General features: G+C 40.8%; 1 protein-coding gene across 1 annotated transcript; it reads right to left on the bottom strand.

Moving 5' to 3' along the window:
* Positions 1–1,120: 1,120 nt before the first annotated feature.
* On the bottom strand, positions 1,121–14,648 carry Stard4 (StAR related lipid transfer domain containing 4). The gene is made up of 6 exons (XM_028867046.2): positions 14,542–14,648; positions 10,595–10,709; positions 9,168–9,217; positions 6,076–6,202; positions 4,894–5,008; positions 1,121–3,065 (listed from the first exon to the last, which is right to left on the bottom strand). Exons 2-6 carry the CDS (start codon positions 10,697–10,699, stop codon positions 2,836–2,838), a joined length of 627 nt encoding a protein of 208 aa, XP_028722879.1. The 5' UTR covers positions 10,700–10,709; positions 14,542–14,648; the 3' UTR covers positions 1,121–2,835.
* Between the last annotated feature and the right edge of the window lie 2,208 nt (positions 14,649–16,856).

Below are 16,856 nucleotides of genomic sequence, written 5' to 3' on the forward strand. Positions count from 1 at the left end.
AGGATATGAATTTTAATACATGGCACTATGTATAAAATCTCTGGAAACACAATGATGAAGAAATTTTAAGTTCAGTCACATGCTCTAGAATGAAGTTCACGTTTCTTATATGCTCAGACCTCACCACTCCGTACTTCTAGAAGTCCAGTGAGATCACTTAGGGGCCAGAAACACAGCCTAGTCTCAGCATGCACGAGGCCTCGGCCTCACAATCAAAGAAACAAAGGGAGGAGAAAGGGCTGGACAAGTGACCATGTAAGTTCTCGTCAAATCCAGATTCCCATTAGCTTCTCTGGTTCTGTTACCTTCTCTACTGGGCTCAGAAAGCTACAACATCCATTTAATTAAAAGAAATTAGCATCTGATCCTAAAGATGCTGCTCTGCTCTCATAAACATGTAGATGTAACCAACCGTCTTATTAAATAAGAAACACAGAACCAGTGCAAAGAAAAAAGCCAAGAGATCAGAGCTAAGAGCCTTACCACCTGCTGCAGCTAGCTTCTTAAGCCAAGAGACCTCTCCGAAAAAGATCTACTTGCTGTGTGTTTGTCTTTATATAGTCTTTCTGTTCTGCCTTCTCATTGGTTGTAAACCCAAACACACGACTGCCTCGTCACTGCCTGTTTGTACAGCCCTCCAAGTCTTTTATGGTATTGAGATTAAAGGCATGTGTCTCCAATGCTGGCTGTATCCTTGACCACAGAGATCTACCTAGCTCTTCTACCAAGTGCTGGGATTAAAGGTGTGCGCCACGAACGCCCAGCTCTGCTATGGCTTGCTATTAGCTCTGACCCCCAAGCAACTTTATTTATTAACATACAAATAAAATCACATTTCAGTACAAATAAAATACCACCATATAAACATAAGAAAGGTGCATCCACATCTAAGGGAATTCTCAGATCTGTCAGTTTAATTCACCAAGTACTAGTCAAGAGACCTTCCAACAGGAAAGAAAGGAAGACGAAGGGGGAACATCCTGCTAACTAGGACATAGTTCCACACCTAGAAACCCCCAATTTCAAATACACCCTGTGTGCATGGAACAGGAGAGATCCAGACATTTACATGCTAATACTCCAATGATTTATAGTTAAGAACTGAGAACACTACAGTCTATTACTTTTGCTGAGTATTGCTTTAATCATTGAAAAAATACTCAAGAATTTTCAACAAAAATCAGTATTTCCTACCAAAATGTCACTTACATGAAACTGATTTAAAACAGCAGTATCTACTGAAGGTAACATTACGGAAAGAATTTTCAACACACACATTTCCTTAACAAGCTAAGCTACAGGAAACAACAACACAGTAATGTGGTAGGTTATACTCTTTACTGTCCTATAAAATGGTACTTTAAACAAAAATAACTCTGAGGCAATAATTTTTAGCTTACTGGGAATTGGTAATTTATTTATTTATATTTCTAAAGTATTCACGTCGTATTCAGCAAGCACTGAAAGTGCTAGGTTATAAGATTTCTGTTTAAGAAAGCAATATCACAAATTGTCCACTTCATCTTATAGCAAGACAAATGGTACACATACTGTAGAATTGTTATTCATTACACTGGCTACAGGCATCATGTGGCTAATGAATGCTTGAAGTATGGCTAGTCTACAGCAGTAAAATACACATACTATTTCAAAGAATTAATAGAGATCATAAGGTATCTCAATAACTGTTTTTACATCAGTTACATACTGAAATATTTTAGATATAGAGTTAAAGAAAACACTGCTAAAATGAATTTCAGCTGTGTATTTTTTTTTCTGTGTATGAGTGTTTTCTCTGCATGTATGTATATGTACTGTGTGCATGCCTAGTGCCTGCTGAGGCCAGATGGCACCAGATCCTCCAAGAACTGGAGTTATGGACAGCTGTAAGCCTCCATGTGGGTGCTGGGAACCAAATCAGGTCTTCTGCAAGAGCAGCAGGCACTCTTTAACTATGACACCTCTCCAGCCTCTGCTAGGGTATTTAAGTTACATATATGGCTTGCATTATTTTCCTGTGATAACGCAGCTACAGAAGTGGCAGACCTAACTATATGCTAGCTATCATCCCCACTTTACAGTATTTTTATATTACAATACTTGAGATAAACACACTTAAAACATATAAATGTTCCTGAGTTTAAATTCACACCCACACACCCCTCTACTTTCAGAAACAAAACTAAACAAGTTCTAATGCCATCTTTCTCATCTGCTTCCCTACACTGGCTACCTAGATATCAAAATTAAATTGTATTTAATTGTGCCTATGGTTACAAGAATGGCTATTCTCTTGTCGCTTTCTAATATGTAACATGGTACAAGTCAATGAACAATGGATTTACCTTTACAGACTATGGAGGACTTTTTCTTGTCTAAGCTGTTGGCAAACTCATAACATACCAAGAGTAAAGCACAACATTTACATTAAGAATCATTAAAATTTTACAAACTGTTCACAAAGCTCCAAAATAACATGAAAAGCATTGTGCTTGCACACTTCGTAATTTCCAAGCAGCCAAATACTTCATCCTGAGGTAATTTCACTTTTGTGAATAGACTACACTAAAGGACTTATATCTAAATCTTGATATTTCATCCTTTCCACAGACTTCCACAACCAAACAAGGTGCAAACAAACGCTTAAGAAAACCGAAATGCCCTATTTACATAGCTACTTACTTTCCATAGAAAATGAGGTTGTACCACGGAAGCCAAACACCTCCCATGTTTCTCCGGGCTGCACAGCTGACAGGACTGAAGACATTTACAGATCATGCAGCTGAGGGAAGGAAGACCAGACTCAACAGACCTCAGCCCTGGCAGTGGAACCTATTAGGCCTTTCGTAGAGCTTTCCGCAAATCACCATAAAAGTTGGTTAAAGTGCTGGCCATTGCTGTATCCACTGCGGACTGAGGGATCATGCCGCGCAGATCTGTCTGAATATAGCCCGTCAGAAGACTCTGGCTTGGACTGTTTTTAAGCGGAACACAAAACCAGCCGCAGGGATGGTTATAGCCTCGGACAAATTCTGGCCTTGTTTCACTCCAGTCGAGACTCACCCCTACAAGACAGTTAAATAACATCACCAACAGTAACAACTGGCATTTGCCTAACACTCTCACCTTAAAAATATTATCATATTCTTTGTTTAAACAGTTTTTTTCTTATCCATACTAATTAAAACTAATTCCCAGGAATGATAACTACCCAAGAGAATTCTGGTACAAGGTTGATAGGTAATGGGGAAAATTCGAACGCCTTCGGAATAGATGACATAGTATCATCTTGGTAATTCTGGAAACCACCAATCTTAGCTGCAGCAGCCAGGCCTCAAAATGACAAGAACACAATGGACGGTCCCATAATTATTTCCTGCAGGCACAGCCATCCCCAACTTTAGTACTCATAGCAAAATAAACAAGTAGATGGCAATTTACAACTCGTTTATACTACACATAACAAAGCACTAAGTTACCTACACATTTTAAAAACAGGAGGCTTCTAGTGGCAGTATTTTTAATTCCCCCACACACAAAAAACCAACACAATTCAAAGAAGGAAATTTAAAATATATATATATATATATATATATATATATATATATATATATATATATACTATACATGTGTGTATGTGCACACACATATACCAAGAAACTGTTCTGAGAAGCCTAGAATAAAGTATCAATTATTGGATCCCTTTCTCAGAATCAGTCACTTCATCTACTTTTGCTGTGCACGAAGTAGAGGATATTATGTAACTGGGAATAACAAGTTACCAGAAATGGTTGAGGGCTCATCCTCAACAAGACATGTATACCAGAAAGGCCCAGAGAACAACATTCCAGTAGTGGAGGGGGCGCATCTCAGAGGCAGAACAAAGAGTGAAGGCTGGGCTGGGCGGTGGTGGCGCACGCCTTTAACCCCAGCACTCGGGAGGCAGAGGCAGGCGGATCTCTGTGAGTTCAAGGCCATCCTGGTCTCCAAAGCAAGTTCCAGGAAAGGCACAAAGCTACACAGAGACACCCTGTCTCAAAAAACAAAAACAAAAAAACAAACAAACAAACAAAAAAAAAAAGATTGAAGGCTGCAAAATGCTATCGTCTAAGCTCAACAGAACTACTGTAGTCTTGAACTCACAACCAGAGTCATCTTCACTGGGTCCACATTAGACTGGCCAGGTCAACAACTGAAGGAAGAGAGGCTCCTGGGACCCCACCCCTACTGTTGAACACTGACAGACTCTGGGGAAGGAGGAGCCAATTCAGTTCTGTGCCCCCTGCAAGCCCGCCAGGCTCCAAACAAAATGAGAAAATATGAATGTGAGAAAGAGATATACAGGAAAAATCCGGGGTAAATAAGGTAATAATAGAGAAAGAAAGAGTAGTCAGCATGCATTATGTACATGTGTGAAAGGTCAAAGAACACATTTAATTAATACAAAAATGAAAAAAAAAACCCATGATAATTTGAAACAACATATACTCTCAGTTAAAATATGTTGTCATATGTTGCACACTTCGTCATTTCCAAGCAGCCAAATACTTCATCCTGAGGTAATTTCACTTTTGTGAACAGACTACACTAAAGGACCTGTATCTAAATCTTGGTATTTCATCCTTTCCACAGACTTCCACAACCAAACAAGGTGCAAACAAACACTTAAGAAAACCGAAATGCCCTATTTACATAGCTACTTACTTTCCATAGAAAATGAGGTTGTACCACGGAAGCCAAACACCTCCCATGTTTAATCCCTAAAATTTAGCATTTAAGAAAAAAAACTAGCAATAATTGAGGATTAAAAATATACCTGATACAGATAGACTTAGGGTAAAAACTTCAATATCTGAAGTAGACTTCAAGAAAGAACAAGTTTTAGGTTATTACCACAGGATAAAAGTCCTTCTTCATAGCCCACAGTATAGGAGAAATCAACAAACTCTCTCGGGGAAATTATATTCAAAAGTTGACCAGCAGTGGTGTAACGCATCACACAGCAATTCTAGAAAGACAAGAGGTAAGACTGGTGTCACCATCAGACATGCAGAGTCACGTACCAAGATCAATCTCTAGTAAGAAGTGACACTCACTCAAAATGTTTTGGCCTAAGAAGAGCAATTCCTACAGTGGTTCCGAAAGGGATAATCTCTTTTCTAAATGTCAGCGCTATGGTAAGAACGTGATGATGATATATAAAAATACAGAGACATAGTCAGTATCTAAATCTCTATTTAATTAGAGGTGGCTAATTCAATTAATGTAGCCAATTATATGGGCCTAGTACATATATAGAATGAAGGAGTACAAACTGTTTCTGAACTTTGAAGATTAAAAAAAACCCACAAACACATGATGTTTAGACTTAAAAAAAAAATCAAGTATGATGAGAAGTAAGTAAGAACCGTTAACAAGCCCCTTTGACTGACAGTTGTCTAGTACTTAAGGCAACATTTTTAGTCTGGTCTTTGACTTTAATTTAATATAATTGGAAAATCCACATTTAACCTCTAAAAGGGTGGTATTTTTTCTGTCTTTGAGATTTTAGACCCTTAACCAAAATTTTACAGTTAAAGATGCTGAAGACTTCCATAAGCAACACAGACAGAGATACACTGCGAAAACTCAGTACTAACATTCATCATAAAATTAGGAAACTCAACTTCAAACTCAGCACTAGGGAGATAGGAGCAGGTGGATCTGAGTTTGAGGCTAGCACTCTACATAGCAAGTTTTAGGCCAGTGAGGGTTAAGTTATACAGTGAGACCCTGTATCCAAAAAAAAAAAAAAAGAATGAAATGAACAAATAAATAAAATAAAATGGAGAAACTTGAGCTTTTAAAAGGCAGCACAGGGTTATCCTGTGGGATCTTTGCTTGACTACTATTCGCAAAGAAACAAATGCAATCAATGTAAGCACATACAAATGTGGACACTCACATGGGTGGGGTCTCTGTTTCTCTGTCTCTATCTCTGTCTCTGTCTCTCTCTCTCTCTCACACACACACACACACACACACACACACACACACACACACACACCCTCTGTAGTAGTTTTCTTACACAGATACCTCTTCCAAGTGCTCCAAAATATCCAGTGAAGTCATTAACGGGTCCCAAAACAAGCGGCTGGGCCCTGGGCGTATGTGGTCTATTACATTACTGACAATGTCATCCATAACACCTTGGGCTTTGTACCTGAAGAACAAAAAAAAAAAAAGAAAGAAAGAAAGAAACAAAGGCTTTCCAAATGAAAATTTACAGTGCAGAGCTAACATTGAAAACAGGAGGAAGACTTAATGGCGTTTTTTTTTATAAAGGAAAAATATCCTAACAACTTGTCTAATAAATAAAAGGTGTATCAATTATTTTATCAAACTATGTCCTTTGTCCTCAGATTAGAAAATAGAAAACTGAAGGTTATAGTACATCATCATAAACACAGTGACATCCCTTGACATTATAATATAGCCCTAGTCTATCGCACATTCCAAAACATCCATGCAATTCTGTTCTCTCCTTAGTTATTCTCAAACATTAGTACATGTATATTTTTACCATGACTTTTTTTCCCTTCTGCCTCCCCCCCAATGCTCTCCTGTGTATAGCTCATTGCTCTTTCAAATTCATTAACTGTTGTTACACACACACACACACACACACACACACACACACACACACACACAAAATGTATGTATTCCTAAATACACCCTGCTCAGTCTGCACGTTACTTGCGTATGTTTTTCAGGGCTGACTACTGGCACTGAGTAACAGCTGACATGCTCTTCCCTGGGGAGACTATGACCCCCACTCTCTGCACTCCTTAGCTGCCTGGAGGTCTTTGTGCAGGGTTGGGGTCTCCTGGGCTTCCCCCATCCACTCTGGCAGACTGTTGTTCTTGCTCAGCTCACGGTTAGGGATGCAGCGACAAAACAAATCTACACCTAAGGCTCAAAGAACACTATGGAAGGGGAGGAAAGCCTGGACGAGCCAGGGAGGACCCGGGAGTGTGCTGTGACACTGTGTCTCCTTGTAATGTCAGAAACTACACCCCAACACCCATACATGACTACACTGGCTTTTAAGAACTTTCTGGTCATAGGTTTGGAAAAGATATGCATAATACATAATACATATAAATGGGCTACAAGTTATTACTGAAGCTATATATGCACAATTCCTTTAAAGTTAATGAAAATGATAATCCAACAGAAGATGGACGAAGCACATATTATGATAATCGGAAATGTCAAATACTGTAATCAAATACACACTAGCAAGATACCATTTCAATCACCCCTCAGAATGCCAAATAGTAAGTAAACTTAAGAGATCTCTGAATATTAATCTGAGAATGGCCACAGGTATTTCCCTAGAAAGCTGCACACTGTCACACATTTGTATACAACCTAGAGGAGCTCAAGCAGCTACTCACAAACCCGGCAAAGCCCCTTTCTTAAATTCTCATTTAATCGCGCCCATCTTCCTCACTGTATTCCAGTAAATTCAAAACCTGTGAGGACCTGGAGAGGAAGCATGGAAGTTGGCAGAGGGCAAGCAATCCTGCATCCTTTGTACAGAACTGAGGCACCCTTCAGAAGTATGTTTCCTTACCCCCAAGCTTGACGCTCCAGCTGTGTGGCTACAACTTCTTCCCTAAATCAATTTCTCATCCCTATTTAAGGAGCAGAGACAATTCTTTTGTCTAGAATATGAATTAGCCCTTCATTTCTTAAGAAACATCTGAGCAGGGGTGGAGGGGAGTGGCGCACGCCTTTAATCCTAGCACTCGGGAGGCAGAGCCAGGCAGATCTCTGTGAGTTCGAGGCCAGCCTGGTCTACAAAGCAAGTTCCAGGAAAGGCTCCAAAGCTACACAGAGAAACCCTGTCTCGAAAAACCAAAAAAAAAAAAAAAGACAGAAACATCTATTCTTCTCTAAGTCTCAGCAACACTTACTGCTCCCTTATCTCTTTCTATGCTTTCAATCCCAGCTGGGAACAACTGATCTAAAGGATGAATTCCCAGATTCTTACAATGCTTGACCCCACTGCAATCCCCCTGTCCATGTCAAAGATACTGTACACCTCACCTTTCTGGAAACAGTATCTTTGGCACAGCACTTCAGAACATCTGAATATACTAAGTGGGGCCAGAGGCTTCATTTTTAAAAAGGGCTGAGCCTTAAGGATTTGAACAGTCTACTTCAATTGTATAATGCAACTGTCCATTCTGACTAAAAAAAAAAAAATCAGTATCCTTTTCTTGTTCAACTATAAGACTAAAACAAAGAAACAAAAGTTATTCATAATACTACCATTTAGAGATGAATTTTGTCTTAGGCAAAACATTTTAATAAAAATATATACTTAAAATAAGCCAATGGTTGTGCTGAGGATTCAACTCTATTTTGTATCATAGTGTGAGCACTTTTTATATCATGAAGTAATCTTTTAAAACACAATTTTTAAAGGTTACCAACATTCTACCAAGGATAGATATTTTCATAATTTACTATCAAGATGCCTAGTTCTTAATATTCATAACTCCATGATGAAACATCTAATATCTAAATCACTATTATTTTACTGCTGGGGTATTCCAGGTGAACTTTTTAACAGAATGCTAGTTGGGCATAGGAATTCATGCAGTTAGGAAACTGAAGTAGGAAGTGCCACGTGAGTATGAGACTGAACTACATGATGAGTTCAAGGCCGCCCTGTCTCAAAAGTCATTTCAAAAGTTCTATAACTCCTAGCAATGTAGACTATTAGAAGGGTCATGTATGCCATGCTAAGAAGTTCAGATTTTTATTTGCCTACTGCTATTATTTATGACCAACACAATCCACAAAATATTTGACCATTTTTAAGGCTTTGAATTTATATGAGCAATTTGCTTCTCAGAAAGTTTAAAACCATAAAAATAAAAGCTAAAATCTACTGTGATCATGTAATATAATGTATGAGTTATAAAGCTGAGAATTTAGGGCTGGAGAGATGGCTCAGACGTTAAGAGCACCGGTTGCTCTTCCAGAGGTCCTGAGTTCAATTCCCAGCACCCACATGGTGGCTCACAACCATCTGTAATGAGATCTGGCACCCTCTTCTGTATACATAATCAATAAATAAATCTTAAAAAAAAAAAAACTGAGAATTTACTTACAGATACCCATTAAACTCTTCTGAGGGTTTTCTCCAAACTGTGACATCTTTCTAGAAAAATAAAAACATTCTATGGTGATAATCACATAGTTGGAACCTTACACACAAAATTAATTCTCTAAGTTTAGAGCATTTAACTTTGTTTTAAAAAACAACTTTAATTTCTCAGAGCAAAAGAGAAATCTGTATTTGAATTTCTTCTGTATCACAATGTACTTATATTATGCACCTTAATAGATTTTTCAGTATCTTAGAAATTCAGACTTTCAAATTCAATGGCAGTACTATATTAGTGGCTATTATTATTTGCTTCATTTCGATCTTAGCTATTTTCTATTACTGATATATTCCGTCTATGACATTAGGAACAAATACTTCATTCTCAAACTGTACATGCCTTTTTAAAATTAAATAATTCACATTTATTGTGATTATGTTACCTTGAATTAGTTCCTACATGCGCCGCGCCCCCTCCCCCCCCATCATTTCCCAACTAACTCTAAACAGAAAACTAACTAGAGAACTAGAGAAGCCTGGCGTCTAGGCTTGGCTCTAACACTCTGCCACACAAGAGTATGGCCAAATTATGTGGTAAAGAGGAATACTAACCAGCCACTCACAAACTCTTGACATCTGACATGAGTACAAACTTTCAATGACCATGCTTCCTTAAACTCTTTTATCAATTCCACAAGTAAAGAGCTAATGAGTTCTTTCCTTGGTGAGATGACCCTCCATCCTATCAGAAGAATTACTGACTGTACATCCATTCAACACATTATTTCTCATCCATATTTTTCCTAATATTTTAAAAGTCATCAGACAATTTGTTGGCCATTGTGGTGGCCCACAGAGGCTACCCAGTGAGACCTTATATATAAGTCAGAGAATCTGAGCTTGCTTTACCCAGCAGCACAGCATAAAGGTGTGATTTGACCACAGGCGTGGTTACCAGGTGTTTTGACAGGTCTACACTATGATGTGCTTTGATCTTGCAAGGGGGAGGTCTTTGCCTCTCCCCTTGGCAAAAGAAAAAGCCCTTTTGAATAAAGGTCTGGGGCGGCTGGGTATTGACCCAGGACCCTCCCAAAATTATCCTGTGTCTTTCTTATCGTCTCTTTCTATCTTTCTATCTAGTATTTCCTCATTCCTCTCTCCTCCACCCAAGAACCCTTCGATAGGTGGGAGCAGATAGGAGCTGGACTCCCAGACTCCCACAGGCCATACACTAAATTACCCAAGCAGTAATGGATGGTGACACACGCCTTTAATCTCAGCACTGGGGAGGCAGAGGCAGGTGGATCTCTGTGAGTTCAAGGCCAGCCTGGCTACAAAAGTGAGTTCCAGGACAGGCTCCAAAACTACACAAAGAAACCCTGTCTCAAAAAACAAAAACAAAACAAAAACCCAGTTATTACATGTATTTACCATTTTCTTGGCCACTCGCCATTTATCTTCTTCAATGTTATGATACTGGATCAGAGTGTTTTGAAGTTTAGTTGAAAAAGAGGCAACATCAGATAGGCCTTCCATTTTGATCTTCCTGTTATAGAAACCAGGATTAGCATTAGCAAATTACTTAAGTCAAATCTTTATTCAGAATAAATGCTCCTGGGGGAGCTATAAAAGACAGCTGTACCTGCACCCCATTCCCAATGAACTAATCAGAAACCCTGAGACTAGGAGCTGGAGAGAAAATTTTCCTAAAAGCTTGTAATCCATAGCCACAGATAATAAGCAGACTCTTTGTTATTAGAATCACTCATATAAAATAATAAAAAGAGACAGATGCAAGAAGAGGGAGGAGGTGGCTCACTTATCTATCGGCTGTTAATGCTCAAGTATTCCTCTAATTCTCAGCTCTCCAGGGTGTTCCAAAGTCCACATCCAGAAGCCTCCTTAGAACTTTGCTCCAAAGGAGCATCTTTACGTGCCCAGCATTATTTTAGCAATTTATTATTAAAATGACATTGAGCCCAGATTCTCAAGCCAAAAGGCTGGGAATCACCCTTAGTGATTAGTAGATTCCTATTCACACCACCATTCCCCACTGCCTAGTGTTCTATTTCCTAGGGTTTTATGTTCCTCAATCTAAGCCTGTCAAGACTTTAGATCTTTGGCCTTGGGATTTCTCTGCCTGGACTGCAGGATTCCAAATCTTAGCATGACGAACAACTTGTAGTACCAAGTGCTGTTAAAATTCCTGTCCTTAACACAGACTTCTGAAAGTTACTGCTCTATCTCTCTTTATTCCTCAGAGTGCTTGGCAGTATCTGAAGCTCATTTATTTATTGGCCTATAATTCTTCTCTTTAACCACCTCACCTAACTAACAGAACAAAGGTCTCTGTCATAATCACCACTGTCTAGCTCTCACCTAGAACACTGTGGCTTTTAATATCACTGTTAACATTTTCTCCCTACACACAAGATCTGATAACCTTTATCATCTTTGGATGCCAAGATACCAATTCTTGGCATAATTCCTATATCATTCCTACTCTTTCCATTCCTGTAAAAGGTTAACAGAGAAAAGCTGCCTATTATACAACCATCAAATTACTAAAAAAACAAATTCAGGAAAATCTTCATTAATAATTCGGTCTTCCAACCAGAGCTCAGTACTATTGATCTGAAAACTAAAGGTTTTAGAAATATCAAAGCTGTAGTCAATATTTAAATATCACAATGTAGAGTATAGAAACATTCAATACTAAAATTAAGTAGAAAGATGAGAAAGTGTATGTGGAAAATTCAATAACCTAAGACTTGAGATCCATAAAAGGGATGTAAAATTTCTAAGTATAAACCACACCCATCCATGGAAAGTGGATGAGCTCATTCCAAAAGTCTACCAGTCAAGAATATAAACGGCCACTTAAGAATGTGCCAACTTAACCAGTACAATGACCTTATTCAAGGGTGTGGTACAAACAAGTGCAAATTCTTGGAGAGCTTATAAAAGAAATGTATCCAGTATTGGGATCATTTCGATTAGGTCACATTCTGTAAACCCAGAGGCCTCCTGCTAGCTTCCTGTGGGTGGCAGATAAGAACTCTTTATTTTTTCAAAATTATTTGATAGAAATCAAATGAAATAGAAAGCCACTGTTATCATAACCAAACATTAACTTTGTTGTAAGCAGTACAGGTGACCTATAAAGATGAGAATCTAGAACTTTCAGACATTTATTTTGGCAATTATTCACATCTACTCACCAGTGCAATTTCAAGCCTTTTGGTGTTTGTTGCATATGTGTATCTGAGCTTCACTGAGTAATTTCTATTCTCCCCCCCCACACACACACACACATGTTTCTCTGTGTAGCTTTGGAGTCTGTCCTGGAACTCGCTTTGTAGCACAGGCTGGCCTTGAACTCACGTAGATCTGCCTGGCTCTGCTTCCTAAGTGCTGGGATTAAAGGCGTGCGCCTTAAAGGCGTGCGCCACCACCGCCCGGCTTCTATTCTTTTTTGATGGCCTGCCTTAAAAACTGGGTTAGCCCCCCACCTCCACTGTTTTCTTACAATCCATACTGTAACTACTCAATTTTATTCTACCATTTAGCTATACAACCTTTTGGGCTATAAAATACAGCTGTTCAGGGTTGTGCTCTTTCTGACTAGCACGATGTGGAAATCCAATAAATCAAGTATGCATTGCCATTTACACCAGCCATCTGTGAACTTCTGAACAAAGAGAACCTCCATTACCATGGTGCACGCCTTTAATCCCAGCACTCAGGAGGCAGAGGCAAGCGGATCTCTGTGAGTTTGAGGCCAGCCTGGTCTACAGAGTGAGTTCCAGGAAAGGCGCAAAGCTACAGAGAAACCCTGTCTTGAAAAACCAAAAAGAAAAAAAAAAAGAAAAAGAAAATATAGCACACAGTATACCCTCCTGAGATTAGCAGCCCTGGAAATGGTTTTAAATACCACTCCAAATATCCTCGTACTAACTCGATCTTTTATTCTCTTGACCTTATATCAGAAATTTCTCCAACCACAACAAATATCGAAGAGGCACCACCTAACTAAACAAACTTTAACAACTCCATATAAAAGGTCAAAATCCTGTCAGTCCTCAGACCAAGTATAAATCAATGTCCACTTCATATCTTTTTTCAAGTTAACCTTTATGTTTATGTTTCCTCCATAGCTACTTGTTCTTTTGTAGTTTAATACACTTATTAAAGATTTTTCTGGCTTCAGAATTTTTAATCTTCCATTATTCAATTAATATAGTTTTTATGTGCAACATGTCAATCTAACAAGCCAGAGTTTCTTCAACAAGACAGAAAACGAAGGCCTTATCAAATGATACATTCTAACATAAACATGTTAACAAATGCTCAGTCTCCAATCTCTCTTGAACCACTAATTTAACTTTTCTAACTTGAGTCGAGTACAGTAGCTTTCCATTTTTGAGACTGGCCCTTGCTCAATATAGGGGTATGAGGCATGAAAGCATACTTCTGCGGTGTGTATGACCTTCCAAATGCTCACCGTGACACACTGCCTGACCATGTTAACAATCTTTCCAGTGTGCAATATTTACATTCTAATGATACCACAGCCTTCGTTTTAAATCCAATTTAGTGCTCAAGTCTTTAATACTCTTAATCCTTTTGCGGAATAGTTTTTGAAGTAGGAACGTCCTATTATGAGGTTAGTCTTTCTGATAGTATTACACTGGGCAAGAGCTCATCCTGGCATTATCACTGTTTTACAGAAAGGGGATGCTGCAGCGGGAAAGTTAAATTGGTTCTTCCAGATTCCAAAGACAAATAAGTAAGGGAACAAAAGTTCCAAGCCAGGCTCTTTGATCAGAGTTCACCGGTCAGTCTGGAAAAAAAACAAACGCTGAAAGCTGATCCGCAGACTCTCACCAACTTTATTTACATAAAAACCTGACCCCACAATGTACTGAACTGTTTTCCTAGCTCCCGAACCCCCAAACCTCCAATAACCTTCCCTAGGTGGATAGGAAGGAAATCCGCAGCAGTAACTTCCACGAGTTACAACGCGGACTTGCAAGTTCCTGAGCACTGGGGCAGTAAGTGTCTCTTGTGAACCCCGTCTGCGTGGAAGCGTCATGAGAGGAAATGGCTCTTGCACCTCTTCCGGGGACCACGGAAGAGTCTCCACGGAGCACGCCCTCAGGACTTCTCCCACAACCCCACCGTCACCACGGAACAGCTGGGGAAACTGAGGCCTACTCCGCTCGCGGCCCTTGGGCGGCAGCGGCTCTCGTCCCGCTCCGGGTGTCACCCGCACCCAGGGACAGACATCCCTCTCCCTTCTGCGGGGAGCAGCTCCAGGAGACTCTCGCTCCCGCCGGTCCGCCCGCCTTCTCTCCCCCTCCCTCCAGCCCGTTTACCTGAGGATGCCAGGCAGCCCGGACGTCCAGGAAAACCGGGCTCGCAGCTCCGGGAACCCCGCGCTTCAACCAGCTGTTTCCCAACCCGCCCAGGCGCGGCTGGGTGCAGCCAATGGGCGCGGGGCGCCTTCGGACCACAGCCAATCAGAAGGCAGCAGCCTGCTCGGGTCAAGGCGGGGCCGCGCCCGCAGCCCCGCCCCGCGCGGACCCTCGGGGACCTCCGGGGAGTGTGAGCGGGAGCAACGTGTGTTCGCTGGGATTGGCTGGCGCCTCGGCGTCAGGGGTCCCGATTGGCCGCCGAGGATGGACCGATGCCGCGTGCGTCTGGGCTGGCCCGAGCCGAGCCGAGTTCCCTGCGCGTGTGGGTTTGCCTGTGGGCTTGGATCAGAGCCGGTGTGCCAGGGCCAATTGGTTGGGAAAGGTTCGTGCGAGGCTGCGGGGAGATAATAACAAATGTGGAAGGATGGTGAGGGACACGGGCCGCTAGTGTCCATTGTGAAGATCCCAACTAGGGCACTGCCCAAGGCAGGCTGCAAAGTCTGGTGAGAAAAGTCGCCCCCCCCGGGAGGAAGACCCCCTCTTCCTGATCGCTCTCTAGCCTGGTGCTGGACGGGAAAACTAAGCAATGCAACCACAGTATAAGTTGACCTTCAGCTAAACGGTTTTTCTTGTCTGCAGATAAGAGAGTTCAAAGTACATCCCTAAAAGTAGAGGAGAGGTGTTGGGCAGCTGTGTTTACCGACCTCAACGGTCTGGTTTTCATCCACTCGAAGGAGAGAAACATTCCTGCTAGTGGCGTCTATGAAGTTATCCCTCTCATGTGATCCTCTAAGTCTGAACTCTGAAGATCAGGTTGTTTGCAAATTGCATTTACTAGAATACAAGCTTGAGAACGGAGAGCAGCAAGGGCTGCAGTCATTATTTTTGACAGACCTGCAGTAAGAATAAATAATACCGCGTACAATTTTAAATTAGCCTTGCTAAGGTATCACCAAACAGCACTGGCTAGGTCTCATACTGTACAGCTCATCGAATCCATTGAATTCCTTAAGATAGGGTTGGGTTTTTTATTATTATTTTTAAAGTTTACGGGTTTTTTTTTGTTGTTGTTGTTGTTGTTATTTTGTTTTATGTGTGTGGTTGATTTTCCTGCGTGTATGCCTGTGCCCTACGTGTGTGGTGCTCACGGAGGCGAAGCCAGGTGGCCAGAAGAGGGTGTCAGATCCCCTGGGACTGGAGTTACAGACCCCTGTGAGCTGCCCTGTGAGTGCTGGGACTCCAACCCATGTGCTCTGGAAGAGCAAGTGCTCTTAACCCCTGAGTCACCTCTCCAGCCCCAAGATGGGTACACAAGACTGATGGGAAGCCCCTCGTATAGATCTTAAAACACTTAGTTACTGAGTGGCTCAAATAGAATTTGGTCATCTTCTGATTTCTAAGACTGAGGCTCTGTATCTCCACAAAACTCATCCTGTGTTTCCTTGTTCTTTATCAGACAGCTGGGTACCACAGCTGGACAAGACACACGAAAGACCCAACCCTGGAGAGTCATGTGATCTGACGAGAAGCAGAGAATAACTTTGGAAAAATAGAAAATGCCTCTCATTCTTAGAATTTAAGACAGGAAAGGCCCCTCGGCAGATCTGGGTATTCTCTCAGAGATGCCTGGAAAATACGCCAAAGCAATCTTGACTCTGACTTTGCAGGAGAGCTGCATGGGGCCCTAGGAGCACATGTGCACACTTGTGATTTCTTGTCTCTGGTGCAGGAGACTTTGGTTTCTTGTCTGTCTGTTCTTCGTCTTTTGCCCTGTGGTTTCTTAGCTAGAATGACATGAAGGTAATTGTAAACCGTCGTCTCTATCCAGTGGAATGCCACTAAAACAGGACCTCAAGTTCAGAAAAAAAGAAACCATTATCTGGCCCTGTTATGTAAGGGTTTTCTATGCTCTGTGCACAACGTTAAACGTTTTTCATGTGTTGACCATTTAATCCAAATGGAATATCTGAGAGTAGACATGTACTATTTATTACCGCTGTCCTGACACATGGAGGGGATTGCGGCGAACAGGACAACAGATGGGAACACCTTTCAAATAGTTTGAAAAATGAGAAAATAAGGTTTCCATCTAGTATTAAAGTATAAAAGAGACATATATAAGAGATTTGAACAGTTCTGTGGAAAGCTATCCTAAAGGAAAAAAACCATTTCCCTGACAAGCTCAGTCATCTCATTTAATACATGAACATATCTAGAGAAAGGCAGAACACATTTCTCAAACAAACAATATACCAACAGTTTCTCAACTGTAGGCA

This window comes from Peromyscus leucopus, chromosome 19 (genome assembly GCF_004664715.2).
Source record: "Peromyscus leucopus breed LL Stock chromosome 19, UCI_PerLeu_2.1, whole genome shotgun sequence".
In the NCBI taxonomy this organism is placed as follows: domain Eukaryota; kingdom Metazoa; phylum Chordata; class Mammalia; order Rodentia; family Cricetidae; genus Peromyscus; species Peromyscus leucopus.